Below are 16,833 nucleotides of genomic sequence, written 5' to 3'. Positions count from 1 at the left end.
CTTTCTTTACAGGAAATGTTATAGTATTCACTTTCTTTACAGGAAATGTTATAGTATTCACTTTCTTCACAGGAAATATTATATCATTAACTTTCTTTACAAAAAATGTTATAGTATTCAGTTTCTTTATTAATAATGGCTGGAGACGGCTTGAATGGGTAATGAAGAAAAACTTTCTTTATTAGTTTCGATATCCGTGGTGGGCAGAGCACAGATAGCCCATTGTGTAGCTTTGTGCTTAATTCCAAACAAACAAACAATTCTTTATTAGTTATTCTTCACCTCATCATTTCTCTACAAAAAAATGTCGTTTCTTGGTGATGTCAAGAGTTTGAGAAAAGGTTTATGAAACTGATATTATTTGAAGTAATTATTTTTGTTTGAAGTTAAACACAATGAGCTACCTTTTCTGTGGCCACCACAGGTATCGAAGCTCAGTTTTAGCATTTTAATTACACTGAATTACCGTTGAGCCACTAGGGGGCTAGAAGTAAGTTTGTTTGTTTGAAGTTAAGCACAAAGCTACATAATGGACTATCTGTGCTCTGCCCACCACGGGTATCGAAACCCGGTTTCTAGCGTTGTAAGTCCTCAGACATACCGCTGTGCCACTGGAGAGCTTGAAGGAAGTTACCACACCTCTTTCAAAGTTCAAAATATATTCTTTCTGAAAAAATGAATGTCAAAAAAATCATGAACAGTTTTTGAATTATTGAATTCCATTTACTGGAATAATGGCTGGAGACGGCTTGAATGGGTAATGAAGAAAAACTTTAATATAAGTTTAACATAACAGCAAATGCACAACGTTTCGACAAGGTTTTGTCATCATCAGGTTGTAGTAAGAAAGTAAGAAATGGAAATTTATAAAACTATTAATTTCACTTGAAATTTTATACTTTTGTTTATCATTGACAACGTTTTTTAAACAGATTTTTCGTGTAAGGCAATAATTTTGAATTGACAAGACTAAAGGATGGTAGCTAGTCAACAGTAAGAAATGCAGCTAGTCAACAGTACTCAACGCCAGCCCTTGAGATATTCTTGTCTTATCGAATAGTGGGAATAGGAAGGCTTTGAGGAACGGGAGGTGAACCTAGAACCATTGGACCCACAATTGGAGCACGTTACCCATTAGGCCAGCTCAGCTTCTTGACAGTAACGCTATATTATTATTATTATATGAACTTATTGGACTGAAGAATTTGTATACTTGGTAAGAGGCCAAAGCTAACAATCCACCAGTATGTGAATGATTTCCGGAATACAAATTGTTATACAAACACAAAGACAAATTAAGCATCTTTTTTAGTATTTAATAGTAAAGAAAAACTAATATCAACTGACCTAAATGAAAGCGAAAGTGGTTTGTTTTAAAATATGCGTTTTAAAGGTACAAAAATACCTTTAATACTCTCAGAATGACCAGTGTTATAAGTGTCTCATCCCCCAATAGGTCAGCGGTAAGTTTATGGGATTACAATGTTAAAATCAGGAGTTCGATTCCACATGATGGACAGAAGACAGACAGGTTATTCTGTAGCTTTAGGCTAAAACAAACAAACAAAGAATCAATCATGTTTTTCGTGGATTCAAATGGAGTCGTACCTTTTCTGCTGAATCGCTGGCTTCGTTAAAATCTTTATTCACAGAGTCACGAATCTGTTGAACTGTTTTATCCAGATTTTTCACCGACTCTTTCCAGATAACATCTTCATTGCTCATAATCTGATCCACATTCTGCAGCAAGTGCGTCTCAGTGTCAACAATTTTCTTCACGTGCTTCACTGCTGCCTCGTGGATCTCTTCTTTTAATTTCATGCAATAATCCTTTGATATATATATATAAGAAACTATTTCAAAGAGCTGTTGTTATTTTACTTTATTTTTAACCCACAAATATTATAGAGTATTTGCTTTTTATTACAAGACTCATTATTAACATTTGGCCAACAAACTGGGTAATTAACAGTTCCATCCACAAGCAACTGTACTTACAGGCAAATGTGCCTAATGGAAAAAGGTCAATATATTAAACGTTACTTGTTTACTGCAACTTTTGCGGTATATAAAGAATACACTAGGTAACTTTTGAACGTTTATTATTGGATATCAATCATGTTTTAACTCTATTATCTTAAATTAATTAGTTAGGTTTAAAAGAACTAATTCACGTTTAGCCAAAACTTCAACCCTTCATCAGAAATCAAATATTAATGAATAAAACGCTGTCTTATCAGTCATCACAGCGGTGGTTGAGATAAAAAACACAATCGTGACGATGGATATCATTCTAAAAACTCAAGAGGGAAAGCAGAGGAAAATAAGTTAGGCTACGTATATCATAATTGTTCATAAACAACACCTGTTACAGTGTGAACCAGATTAAGCAGGTGCGTATACCTTTATGATCTAACGCATCTTTTAGTGTCATCTAGTAGTTGTAACAGTAACCGGAGGATTTAATCTATATCATACAGTGTTATATAGTTGTATAGAGGCAACTAGTCTCCCAAAAGGAGATGAGAGATTCGGTAAATCTTACAGTGTTATTTAGTCTTTGTGATGGGGATTTTTAAAGTTATAGCTGTATACGCAAGATCTAACCAGTTTTGTGGCGCCATCTAGTTTTCGCAGTTAACATAAGATATAATCTATGTATATAGCGCCACAAAATTGTGATGCCACATGCTACGAGATCCAAGCAGTCGTAGCGCCATCTAGTTGACAAACAACAAGAACAAGCGCAAAAACAAAGAAATTCATGCAAAACTAATTGATTCGTTATACAAGGTTTCTCAACATTTCTCTATCGTTTTGAAAACTTTGTCCCATTGTCTCGATTGAGGTGGGCAGAGGAGTTCTCTTGACGTAAGTAATAGGCGTTGTAACAATAAACTAAACAGGGTTGGTGTTGGTTTGCTGTTCTTACGCCTACGTAGTGGGTTGGCCGACATTTTTGTTATTTCAAATGCATAGCAAAGAAAACCTTGGTGTATTGTCAACTTCATCCACACATATAATACGCTCAGCACCTCCCACTGACTCAACCTCCTAGTGCTTCAATGTGAGCTTTCATACTCCTTACCTTGTAAAGTCGTTTTCGCAAGGAAATGCGTTGAATACACGGTAATTCCATATAAGTGAAAATTGTTGATTTCCACCGTCAATATCTGACATTCTAGCAGGTTTTATCTCGATTTCTTAAACGTCTGTATGTTTTAACTCCAGAAATAGTTAACTTCAGCCAGCCAGTCAGCAATCTATCATCTACCATTCACGCTAAGGAATTGGCTGTCACTCGTATAACGCACCTACAGCTTAAATTTAGAGAATATTTTGTGGTGTCGCACGGATTCGAACCTGGCTCGTCAACTCCGAAATCCATAGCTACACCATTTTGTTGTAAACTATATTTTTGATATTTCACCTTGGATGTTTTGTGTAGTTTGCTAAAGGGAGTACTGACATGACGTAACGATGATGTGTGATAACTAGAAATTTCCTGGGTGTCTAGATTTGACGTGGTGTCTCGAATTTTCACGAGATTTAGAAAAATAAATATTTAAAAAAACACTAGAGTGAGTTATTTAGTTAATAAGTTGGTTCAGCGCTTAAAAAATTAACAAAGTAGAAAGTTTGAAAGTAAGCGAATGTTTAGTTTATTTGCGGGTCAGGTTGTAGCTTGTATAGAACTTGTACATTTCAATAGAATAAATAAATCGCTTTCGTAATCGTTAGGTGGATTGAACATTGCATTATTTTTACCGAATAATCAAACAGAAACCATTACAAAATTGACCATGGTTCTTACTTCTACATTAAAACATAATATTGTGATGAAAATAAAACCTTTGTATCAGAAGAAATGAAATAAAAATTATGATTTAATATAAAGAACTGAAATAAGGCTCCCTGTTCACTTGCGGGGGAGATCTAGTATCAAGAACTGAAAAAAAGATCCCTGTTCCTTGCGGGGGAGATCCAGTATCAAGAACTGAAATAAGGTCCCTGTTCATTTGCGGGGGAGATCTAGTATTACAAGATTCGAGGGAAGGAGGGAGGTATAGTAACCGAGACTTAGTTAAGGGGTCTAGTATTCGCTACTTGGTGGGGAGTCTAGTATTCTTGATTTAGTGGAAAGTCTAGTATCGTAGATTGTGTATTAAAATACTAGATTTTGTTTCGGAATTAGAGGTATATACTTAGGTAATATTAAGATTTAAATTTGTAACTAAGGCTTTGAATAATAAAACTGGTACTTGGGTCTAGAACTAGTGACTAAAAATAAAGAAAGCTGGGTCACTTCTTAATATATTATTTATCATCTTACTACAACACTGTAAAAAGCTTCACTAACAAGCGCTTGATGAAACTTGGAATTAGACTTGATTCCATCCAAGTGTCAAAAGCTTTGCCCCCCCCCCCTCAAGTAGCTCCGTAGTAAATATGAAGGTTTATGACGCTAAAAATCGAGTTTCGATACCCGTAGAGGGTAGAGCACGGATAGCCTATTGTGTAGCTTTGTGCTTTACAAGAAACAAGCGATCTCAAGCCTAGTATTCTTATGTGTATATTTTTTTGTATTCATCTGAATGACACTTTATGTACACATTGAACTAGGCACAGCAAATCCTAATTTTTAATTTAGGACCAGAAGTACAGCATGAAGAGATTATTCTTAGTCGAATAGCAGAGTTTACTGTCATTCTTATAACACACACACACAGCTGAAAGAGAAAATAATGTTTGATAGCAACACGTCTCGAACCTGAGATTTTCCGATCCTCCGTCTGATAGGCCACGTTTGTGCTTCTAACGTGGAGGAGGCAAAGAGGAAGAATTTATCCTATAAAATCATCGTATTTTATATTGATTCTGTGACATGTTTCAAGCAAGTTGACAAGAAACGTAACGTAAGTTTCTGTAGTTTAAACTAATTAATATTAACGTTTCGTTATAAAGGAAATAAAGTGCGTTACAGAGACCAAGGGTGGTCAATCTAAATGAAAGAAAACAGTTACCACACCTGAAAAAATCCCATACGCTTCTCAAGTTTATCTGTCATCATCTCTAGTTGATCAGCAATTTGGCTCAATTGTTTCTTTAATTCGTCCAGATGGCGCTCTTGACATACTGGACAAAAACTGTTATTGCAATGTTCACAGACATTAGCGTAACAGATGGTCTGACAGTTTGAGCATTGAACGAAGTCATCAACTGTAGCGTAGTCTGTCTCGAGTAGGTCCAGTATGGACTGTAGATAGATGTTTCCTGGAAGGACAGAAACTCCCTCTTTTGGCAGAGAGTTCTCTGATCGACACTGTGCACAGCGTATTTTAGCGGCGTCACCAGAACCAACAATACAGTTCTGAATACAGAGAAGGCAGAAAGTATGCTGACAAGGTAGCATCTTAGGGATATACAGTCGATCCAGGCAGATGGAACACTTGATCAAGTCCTGCAAACTTTTTGTACCTTTGCGACTCAACGTCTTCAGTAGTTTTCTTTTCGAAGCTTTGGCTTGGCATTTTTCTTTCCCGCCAGATGTCCTCAGAGATCCCGCTTTTTCATCATCACCTGTCTGAGGAAAGGTAGTTTCAGTAATACTTCCCGTTTGACCTTCAGATGACATTGTGGAAGATGACTTTGCTAGAAAACTCACCTGAAATTGTAAAATGATATACTAGAAAACATATTGACTGGATAACAGATTAATCATAGAAACAGTACGGGTTTTAGCTGCCTGAACGGCTGGTATGGGAATTAAAAACTGATTAAAATAAAGTATAAGAACATCGTTTCGACCTTCTTACGTCATCTTGAGGTTAACAAAGACGTTGTTCTGATACTTTATTTTAATTAAAGTTTTTAATACCCATACCAACCATCTCTGCTATACATTTTTACTTGTGAGTTTCTCGTCATCATTAGTTAAGTTTTTGCTGGAGTAAAAGGTCACGTGGTTTTTTTTATGCCGTCACATCAGTGTAATAATGCTAATATTAATAATACTGTCGGCTTTAATGTTTCCACCTCTATCTACCATCAAAGACAATCTGTGAACAACAGGTAATACGGGCTTGTGGGAGAACAAGAAATTAAGATTTCCACGCACCTTATTACTCAGTATTTTCAAATAAAACCAGTTTATTCCGTAGAACACCATTCACACTTTGAGATAGTAAACGAAGTCTCAAAGTGGGTTCCTCGTCATCGAAATTAAATAAACAGTGCTTAAAGTTTGTAAAACTTGGTTTCTTCTCTCTCTTTCTCCTGCACTTGTTCTCACATTAACATTCCATCTAGCTAAATCTTCGAACTTCTTGTTATCAGAGGTAGCCCACACGTGAGCCATTATTCCTCTGAATCAGGAATACCACAATGCTACGTTTGATTAACTTCAACATTTTTGTCCTTCGTGGACGTGTTTTGAGAAAAACAAAGATTGCTTCACATTGTGTCCAGTCTATTTCTTTTTAATGACTCAGTCAAAATTTGGGAATTTAGAATTACTCCGTAATATATTTCATGGTCGAACCTCCCGTTATTCTGAGAATACCACTCATGACAATTAGATTTCAAAGAAGTTGTACACATGAAGATCTAAATCAAAACTGTATTCCAATAAACATGACATGGACCCCAATGAATTACATAAAGGTTTCAAAGCGAATCGCAGTCGTAAATACCCTCTTAAACAATGTAACGTAATTTAATATGCTTTATGCTCCACGACATTTATAAAATTGTTATACACGTATATCTAGCTAACGAAATTGGCTTGTCTTTATAAGTAACTTTATTAATTTTATCTCAATTGTTGCGATTCTGTGTTTTACGTTTTATTTTATCTTTGTTGCTACAACAGTTATACAGTTGGTTTATCATATTTTATAAGAACGATATACAATGGCACATCACTTTATAAACATGCCATAGTGCCACTGGCAAAATGATTAGTGCTAAAATGTTTGATTCATGGTGTAATCCTGATCATTTTCACAGTAACATTTTCTAAAGATATAAAGCCCAAATACACAACATTTCTATGAAGTGAGTCATCAATGTTCTTTATGATGGGAAAACCTCAAAGTGTAGAGCCTTTAAAAGAGTAACAAGCTCTGAAATCACACAATGGAAGTTGTAGTGTCTGGCAATAGTGCATAATCATGGTAATAATACTGGGTACTTCTGAAGATGAAAGTAGTAATTCCAAGATTAGTACGGGCCTCTAGAAACATTTCTTATGAAATATGATAATGCTTTTGTAATAAAGTTGTAGTGTACATAATAACAACGTTATTCTGAATGTTACATAACAGCTAACCTAAAAACAGCTCCATGAAAGAAACCGTTCAAAAAATATCAAATCTATTTTAAACACAGTTCTATTTACACCCGTTTCCTCACGATGTCTAAGTATGTTTTTCACAAGTGTTAAACCTGGTAATTTTTTCCCTTACTTGTATCGGTCTTTCTTCAATCAAGAGAGAGCTCTCGTTAACTTTTATTGTAGCAAAGTGCTCTTTATATAGAGTTATATTGATAAATCTGTTAACATCTGGGACAATGTGATCACCAAGAAAAAGGGTAGTACCATTGATCTGACAGCCACTCACTTACAAAAGAACAACAACAAAAAAATACCTTGTCTGGATTATATGAAATGAGACAGAACTTTATTAGCGTGTTTTCTTTATTAAACTACTAACAGAGAAGGTGTACAGTTTATTTGTTCATTCTTTCGATAGGAATATGATGTTAAATCACAAACACTCACACAAAAATTATACAGCTATTACTCATAGACAATGTGACAAAAATTATACAGCTATTACTCATAGACAATGCGGTTCTTATCAGTATATACAGTTTATCCAAGGAGATTACATTTGCTTGGTAAACTTGCACAACATCAAAGATGACACAGAAACTTTGGAACTGTCATCAATATTTACACTATTTACAACAAAATCAAAGCTTTTCCTATTGAGTAATATATGGAGTTTGTAAAATGATGGAGAATATTATAAATAATCAAATTATAAGGAATAATAAAGTAGTAGTATTCTAATTACAATCTATCACTATCTGCTAAATGATTATTTTTTTATTAAACAACATTCAAATTTATGCTCTCTATGAAGTTTCTAAAACTGCCTTTTCATCTAACATCATACAGAATTTCAGATCACATTTGTTTTGGAAAACACAACTATATCTGTTGCCAATTTCTTCATAGTTGTCGGTGCTTCAATTATGTTACTCATGTTGTATGAAACATTAAGTCATGACATGAATAACTTTACTGGAAAACAAATTCTACAAAAACAACTATGTGGTATAAATAATATATATAACAACTCATTCATACTGTAAAGCATATATAATAAAATCTAAGTAATCTGATATAAAATAAACATACTTATAACAGAATCACACAAATTTATTTGATTCTTTTTAATAAAAAATTGGATTTTAAAATAAAAATTAAACAGTATCCTTACAATCTATTTATAATTTCCATCATTCACCCATTAAGACAACACTTGTAAATTTCTATCCACAAAGTATGCATTTAAATTAATTGTTAAATGTGTTATCTAAAGTAAATATGGTTTTATTCTTTACTAGGAAACTTTCAATAAAGCAAGACAACAAGATACTCATCTGACAATTATTTCCTCAACAACATCTTTGCTAAGGCATGCAATTTGAAGGGTTTCTTCTTTAAATATTATATCATAACACCTACTAACCAGGCTGCAATGGTTGCTTCTTTAAATATTATATCATTACACCTACTATCTAGGATGCAAGGGTTTCTTCTTTAAATATTACATAACATCTATTAACCAGGCTGCAATGGTTGCTTCTTTAAATATTATATCATTACACCTACTATCTAGGATGCAAGGGTTTCTTCTTTAAATATTACATAACACCTACTAACCAGGCTGCAATGGTTGCTTCTTTAAATATTATATCATTACACCTACTATCCAGGATGCAAGGGTTTCTTTAAATATTACATAACACCTACTAACCAGGTTGCAAGGGTTGCTTCTTTAAATATTATATCATTACACCTACTAACCAGTCTGCAAGGGTTAATTATTTACAAATTATATCCAATCTATATAAAATGAGTTGCTTTTTAATACTTGTACCTTAATCTTAATATATTATAACCAGTCTTTCCCAATTAATGAAAAACCAAAGTCACTCCAACAACATGTATTCTTGGAAATTGTAGTATCGGAACACTGGTAGTGCAAAAACATTAAATAATATTGTGTAAAAATATAACTAAGCATGACATTTTTCTCATTACATTTTGCTTTGAAACAGGTGTCATGTTGGATAAATGCCTTCTGCCTTCCCATATATTCTATCACTGTTAGGGTAAGTAGTTCTTCAGCAAGAGCAATCACATAAAACAAAAACTACCTGAATGTAATAAATACTTCAGTTCTGCATTGACTTTAGATCACAGAAAAATTAAAGAACACCATTAGAAATACAACTTCTTTTCTTTTTTTAACAATTTCTTTCATTCACGGCACAAAAAATGGCCATTAAACATTTCAAGTCTATTTGAGTATTTACTTGGCTATGGTTTTTAATGCTCAAACTAGTTAATGACTATCTTAACAAAAAAAAGTTTTTTATTTCAAAATATATCATTCAATGATTTCTCAGGGAATGACAAACTCTATAGCTTTAAGCCCAGGAAAAGTGATAATTTTAGTCAAGCAAGAAAAAAAAATTGATTTACTCTTGATTAAGAGTCAACAGTGTTCTGAGGCAATGGTATAGACAGCTTTGATGCAGCTAACAATGTGTTCCATATTGCACAGTGGTTCTGTGGTGTTAACTGATTCATTTAGAGATACTATTCTTAGATACTATTTTATTGTTTTAGTCCAATCATACTTAGCATAAAAAAACAGCCATAATATCACAGCAGACACTAATTGTCAATTATTGTATCATATACTTGAGTTTCAATACCAACCAAGATTAAGATATTATAATACAAAAAAAACATCTTCTAGTTCTGTAGGCATGAGATAAATGAGGATGTAAATTCTATATTTAAGTTGTTTTGTCATAAAATAATGACAGTGAAACGTGTATTTAAAACCATCACATATGCTCTGGGTAGTCAGTATGCATTCCATAAAAGTTTTATATCTAAATGTTAATACATTATATTAATTTCAGTCTTCCAGAACTAAATTCCAGGAAAGCTTTCTACTGTAGCATAAGTATTAACACATTCAATCTTCCAGAACTGATTTCCAGGAAAGCTCTGTGTTGTCATGCAAATATTAACACATTGTACAAATCATAGACTTTCAGTCTTCTAGAACTGATTTCCAGGAAAGCTGTTTGCTAGAATGAAACGCAACACATTGTAAAAATAGTGCCTCCAACATTCATGAATGCATTCCAGAAAGGCTTTATGCTGGTAAGTGCAACACATAGTTAATACCATTCTTTCAACTTTCCAGAAATGTATTTTTAATAGAGTTCATCATGAAGAAGTCTAATATAGTACTGAAATATGAAACAAATAATGGAACAGTCATTAGTTTGACAGCCTATTACATTGTAACCCTGAACCAGCAGACAAACAATAAAAAACTAAAGTATATTAAAATGAAGAACATAATAATTGAATACTAAACACATAGGTGCAAGGTTAAAACAAAATGACATAAGGAAATATAATATTTGACATAAATTAATATACTTTGGGGTAGTAGCAACAAGAAAGTCTCGTATATTAAAATTAAAAAATCATTTTATTGAGACAGCATAGTTTTATAAAGACAGTTGGGCCCAGAAATATACATAATTGTGACAGAATATGACACAAGTGGAAATTCATGCATGAGTAGAGGATGACTTCCCTGTGCTAATATTCAGCTTGGATTATTGTACAAGACTAACATTGGTTTGAATGATTTTTAGAAAGAAACGTAACATAGCTAAAGTATATAAATGTTACTAAAAAGAAAAAAGAGGTACTTGCAGGCGCCTGCTTCACGTTAAGTAAGCTTATCAAATGTCGTCAATTCAAGTAATTCCAATATTATTTGATTATTAGAAGCATGTATTATACAAACAGCATTACAAACTATGACCTAAAACTAGAAGAACACATCAGTAGCATCTATAGTAATTACTATACACATTCTCTATATAGTTTTTAGTGTAATGTTTAACATTTCAAGTAAGATTAGCCAAAACTAACACTTAAATATGTATATAACTTTATGCAAAAAACATTAGATATTACAATGCCCACAACTACAACTATAAACAGCTTAACTTAGGCTTAGTTATCTGTTCACATTTTACCAACATATACATGGTTTATCCTAGTTATTCTGTATTCACATATACAAATTTCAGCCAGGCAAATGATGAAAATATCCATTTAAAACTCAGTATCCTCATTTTTTCAACATTACACATAAATATTAGTTAGAAGAACACAATAGTTTCTCCATTTATTGAGACAAAGGTTCTCTATTTCATCTTTTATTTATACGTACATAAACTTCCAGCTTTAAGTAATAATCTTATTTTTATTTCATACTGTTTTTACTAAGAAGAAAAAAAATCAAGATCCCTTTAATAGAGTAAAATTAATATTTGAACTGTAATTGGTAATAATCTTAAAAAAACCTCTGATGTATATTGAACATGTTTAATAAATTTATTTTTCCTTAAAATAAAGCTATAGCAATTTGAATAAAATGTAAAATTATCTACAACATTTTTTGTTCCACAGAATAATGTATAAAAATAATATGTTCACCAATCACAAAGAATAAAAATTTAAGAAACATATGAACAGATTATGGAATTGGTTAAATAATGCAAAAAAAGTATTGTTAAACAAAATTCATACATATTCAAAATGATCATTAGAAAATGTATGTTACTTTTACTCACTGTAAATAAATTGATATTTATCAATGAAAACTGCAAGTACAATATTTTAAAACCAGATAAAAACGTCAGTTATGTTCATATAAATATACACATTTCAATATCTGCTACTGACACTAGTCACACTCAAGTTCCTCATGAAAATTCAAAGTCCAATATGCAGTTCACAATTCAGTTTATCTATACACACACAAAATAGAAAAGTTTAAGTAAAATTAATTACTGTGAAATATTGGAAAATAGGCTATATTTTTCATTTCACAATAATCCAGTAGCAGACATAAAATATAAATTGATAAAAGATAAACAAAATTAGCGAACTAATAACTGTTACTAAAGAAAGTTCCAGCCAACATGCTTTTTTAAGTTGTTGCTTTCCTGTCATACTCCATTAAACCCCTAGCTACTTAGAATATTTAAACTAATTTTAGATACACAATTCTCCATACTTACACAAAGTCAATCATAAACCTTTAGGCTAATTGTTTTAATAAATGACCCAATGTATCCATATATTCTTATGTTGACAAAAAAGCAAGGTATGACCAAACACCAGAGTTAATGCTTAGAAAAAAAAGTCCTAATTACAAACATAATTACCTTGGAGGCTTAACTGTCAACATGTTAGCCCAAACTTTACACTAGACTTTTTGAACATAAAGTTTACACAGCACATAAGTGCCAATCTTTTGCATTAAATGTATACATGGTGGTGGTTGGTTTGATTCTTTCTATCCATTGTGTTTTGTTACATGCATTTATTTTTGTGTACAACAATCATGCATTGGCATTTACAACACACTTTATTTATTACAAGTAATATTGTGGAACATTGTTCATTGTGGTTTTTTTCAGTCAGAATAGATTTATTAGTTGCTAATCTGCATTCTATATTCATAATTGCAGTTTGATTAGAAAATCTGCATAATATTGAGTAAACATGAAATCTCATTAGACTCTTATTTTAACATTATATCACTTTGTTGCACAAGTTCTATCTTTGTGACAATATGATTGTACATATTTAAACATTAATAATATTTTCATGCATTCCAGGCTCTCTGGTTGTTGCTGGTAGCTATTTGTTCCATTTCATAAAGAGAGAGACGAAAATAGGGGATCATATTAGTTCAGTAGCACATAATCAAGTAATGAAAGAAGTTAAGCTAACAGCCACTTTCATTAGTTCCAGTCTGCTTATCTTTTTCTTGAGGTTTATTTAATCACACACACACACATAGATACACAATATATTAACTAAATAAACTGGAACAGGAATTGATAATTATAACCACATGCTTTTGATAAAAATGTTTTAATCTTTTAATAAATGTAATATTTTTCAAGTGCTTCAATATAGAGCCATTAGATATAACTACTTTTTAGCCAGTGAACTAGAAAAAGGTTTAGGTCATCCTAAATTCCAGTCATTGCCTAATACTAAAATAACTACTGGTGACAAATAACGGTGAAAAACATCATAATAATAAGTACTAATAGTCTTCACTACACAGTATAAAAAATATTTTAGGGCAATTATGCATGAAGAAGTCATGAAAAAGTTTTAAACTAATAACACTTATTTCTCAGTTGTAAACATTTTTCATTAAAAACAAAACCTAAACAAATATAAGGACCAATAATGTTCAAATAAGTAATTGGTCATAATAGTAGTTTAATAAGTACAATTTTAATATATTCATACTCATACTACCCCTCCCCACCACACATACTTAAAACTATTTTTTTTTTAATATTTTAAATAAACTTTCAACTGTTTTAATTTTCAGTCTATTTCCTTTTCAAATTTCCATTCTTGTGATATTTATAAAAGTACATTCATAAGTAATATGACTTGCTACTTCAGTGATTTGCACGGAATGTAGATTTACTTTTTACTGATCTGTTATTATTGTGTAAAACAAACATATAACCTAACTAATAAAATATTCGTTTTTTACAATACCATTTCTTACCATAACTCATGTAGCCCAGCAGGTGTATCGGTTCTATTTGTAATTCAACATATTACAAACTGCTCCTTAACTTTAAGGGCAACTTTCTTTAAATCTGGTAATTAAATATTGGTAAATATAAAAACAGAAACTTCCTTGCAATATTTTAAATTAACAAACACAATATCCACGTTTTCTTAAACAACATTAAATGTAACGGCTATCACCAAAGCATTACATCATAAAATTAAAAAACAGATCCAGTCAAAACCAACTGTTATAGCAAGGGTTTTATTACATTAGAATCTGGATGTTTACCACTACACTATAAGAAAGTATACAATAATTGGTCACCTATCTAAAAGAACAAAATTCATCTATGCTATTTATTTAGTAACATATTACTTTCAGAATATACAATTTTGTAGAGACTCACACATACCTGTATACTTCTACAACACCACAATATCCTAATAATCAGTCTTTATCTTGTAAGAGAATTTATAAGCATGACATACTTAAGTTATGACTATTTCACATTATGCTCTAACTTACATTACATAACCAAAAAACTATGCAACTCATACTTGCTGTTTGAACTGAACCAGAAGTATCACACACACACATGGGCACATACACTATCTTGTTATAACTTTCAATCCAACTATATATGCTGACCTACATTTGATATATGAATTATGAAAATGAATTGATACAGTTGTATTCTTACTTGTAGTAGTATTAAACTTCAGAGTAAGAATATGTAAAGACCAAACACTGAAAAATGCTGCTATATATTAATACCTAAGTCCCTGTTCTTTCATAAGAAAAACACAAGAGTAAGAATTCATGACTAGCACATCTGCTGTGACTCAGCTTTAATTTGGTAATTCATGCTTCATAGTCTACAGCTTTGACTTGAGTCATTAAACTGTAATGGAGCTAAATACTGACCAGTAATGTCACCACTACACGTTTTTAGAGTTTGTGATACATATCAGGAGGATTAGTTGAGGATTCAGACATAAAAATACAGGCTTGTTCAATTGACTGGCCAGAGAAAATAAGCTGATATCAGACACTGTCATAAGCATCCATGTGGCTTTGTCTGTGAATCAAAAATAATCGTCGTTCCACTGCATCTCTATCTGTTATGAAAAACATACAGAAACACATACATTAAAAAAAGGTTCTAAATATGATTATTACTTTCAAATTATTTTCCATTAGCAGTCCTAGTTGTCAACATAAGTCATAATGTCTGTGGTCACGGCACCCAAATGTATTGCAGATATTCCATCTATGAGAAAAAATCCAGACACTGATGTTAAACTAGCCAGCAGTTAGGGAAAATCAGTTAAGGGTTAGATGTTGAGTACTTACTCCCACAATGTCTCAACTCCTACTGCCTTTTGCTGTCTACGGCTAGATAGAACCTTAAAGTAGAAATAAAAGTTAAAAACCCAACATCCACCCTTTTATTTACAAAATGATGCTAAACAGAAGTAAAAACCCTACCTTAAATAGTTCTTAAAATTCCAATCTCCTCACTTTCTCTTGGGTGCTATGAACACAGACATTATCAATTATGACTTAATGTTGACAACTAGGACTGATAATGGAAAATAATTGATTAATTTTAGTTGTATTGTAATATTTGTTTTATATTAAAATCATTACTGTTTTATAGTGTTGATCTAATCACCTATTGACAATTAATGTAACTGATAGCATTAAAGTTATTTATATATATATATGGCATTACCATTATAGGTTCAGGTTGTCAACTTATTGTCATACATACACACACAGTTGAATTAATAATCTTCATATGAAAATCGTTTTTCCTTCTTAGGTAATCAGAATCATGTTTCTTAAAACACTAGCTTAAACAAAGTAAAATGAACTCTCTTTTTTTTACAGCACACATTAATCAAATTTGCTACAACTAGTAATAAACATGAAAGGTAAAGGAGTTGATCTCCATCCAACCCTCAAATCCCACCAGAGAACATTAACATACTTTATTTTAACACAAACAACTGTATTTAACCAAAGAAAACACAGGACTCTCAAGTAACACAGATTTATATTATATGTAACTGTAAGTGATATTTCATCCACTTTTAAAATGATCAACATAAAACAAGAGCTTTCAAATATCCCACACAAAATATGATTCTAATTAACTGTGTTTTGTCTCCTTTTTAAGTTATCTATATCTCTCCCTACAGGAGGTTTAGTTAGGTCCATTTAGGATTCGTATGGGAATAAGAGTTACATCCAATCCTATCATGACCGACAGCTTGATACACACAAAAAAAAATACAATTTGCAAATTCTATCAAAGGTAATTACAAACACAGATAGTCACACAATTTCAAAGGTTTGTTTGAAAATTTCTATTTGTATATTCATTACAAAGATAACTCCCAAATGTAACTATTATTATGACAACTAATTTCTTCTTTAGTTACTTATGTGTTTGAATAAAATTAATGTGTACATTCTAAGGAGGAAATAAAAGCAATTAGTTGAGCTAAAAAACCTTAAGAATTTGGCACTTGACTGCAATTATAATCGGTATTAAATTTTTTACATTTTCAAATTTATTTACCTTCTCCAGATGGGTCACAGGCCATGTCATCACGTTTGTTGACTCACATTCAAAATTTTATTGAACTACTATTTTATGAACTTGTGTCAGTAAATTTGGTATCAAACTAGATTATAATTCAGATTTTAGTATTATATATTATTTAATTTCTTAATTTAAAAGTAAATATTAAAAAAAACAGACATTGATTTTTGTGTGTAATGTGGTATGTTGAATGCAGCACTGGTTCAAATTAGATGTTTGTCTGTATTTTCATACAAATTAGGAACGCAAATTACTGACAATGACAAG

General features: G+C 31.8%; 2 protein-coding genes and 1 long non-coding RNA gene across 3 annotated transcripts in view; all 3 read right to left on the bottom strand.

Annotated features, from left to right (window-relative positions):
* Positions 1 to 6,358, bottom strand: part of LOC111086664 (RING finger protein nhl-1-like) — a 14,171-nt gene extending 7,813 nt beyond the window's left edge. Inside the window, exons 1-4 of the mRNA XM_022390443.1 lie at positions 6,293 to 6,358; positions 5,030 to 5,665; positions 1,609 to 1,830; positions 640 to 667 (exon numbers count right to left, since the gene is read on the bottom strand). Coding sequence (XP_022246151.1) covers positions 640 to 667; positions 1,609 to 1,830; positions 5,030 to 5,665; positions 6,293 to 6,358 — 952 coding nt within the window. The remainder of the gene's footprint in view (positions 1 to 639; positions 668 to 1,608; positions 1,831 to 5,029; positions 5,666 to 6,292) is intronic.
* Positions 6,359 to 7,667: 1,309 nt separating this feature from the next.
* LOC111086665 lies at positions 7,668 to 11,661 on the bottom strand. Its single transcript, XR_002611401.1, has 2 exons — positions 9,043 to 11,661; positions 7,668 to 8,998 (listed from the first exon to the last, which is right to left on the bottom strand). It is a non-coding gene; the product is annotated as an uncharacterized LOC111086665 (long non-coding RNA).
* A 1,511-nt stretch (positions 11,662 to 13,172) lies between these two features.
* Positions 13,173 to 16,833, bottom strand: part of LOC106463033 (serine/threonine-protein kinase unc-51-like) — a 149,148-nt gene continuing 145,487 nt past the window's right edge. The window contains exon 24 of the mRNA XM_013923003.2: positions 13,173 to 15,073. Coding sequence (XP_013778457.2) covers positions 15,000 to 15,073 — 74 coding nt within the window. The 3' untranslated portion in view covers positions 13,173 to 14,999. The remainder of the gene's footprint in view (positions 15,074 to 16,833) is intronic.

This window comes from Limulus polyphemus, unplaced genomic scaffold (genome assembly GCF_000517525.1).
Source record: "Limulus polyphemus unplaced genomic scaffold, Limulus_polyphemus-2.1.2 Scaffold1308, whole genome shotgun sequence".
In the NCBI taxonomy this organism is placed as follows: Eukaryota; Metazoa; Arthropoda; class Merostomata; order Xiphosura; family Limulidae; genus Limulus; species Limulus polyphemus.
Note: the sequence above shows the minus strand (reverse complement) of the source record. Positions and strands in the feature narration are given on the sequence as shown.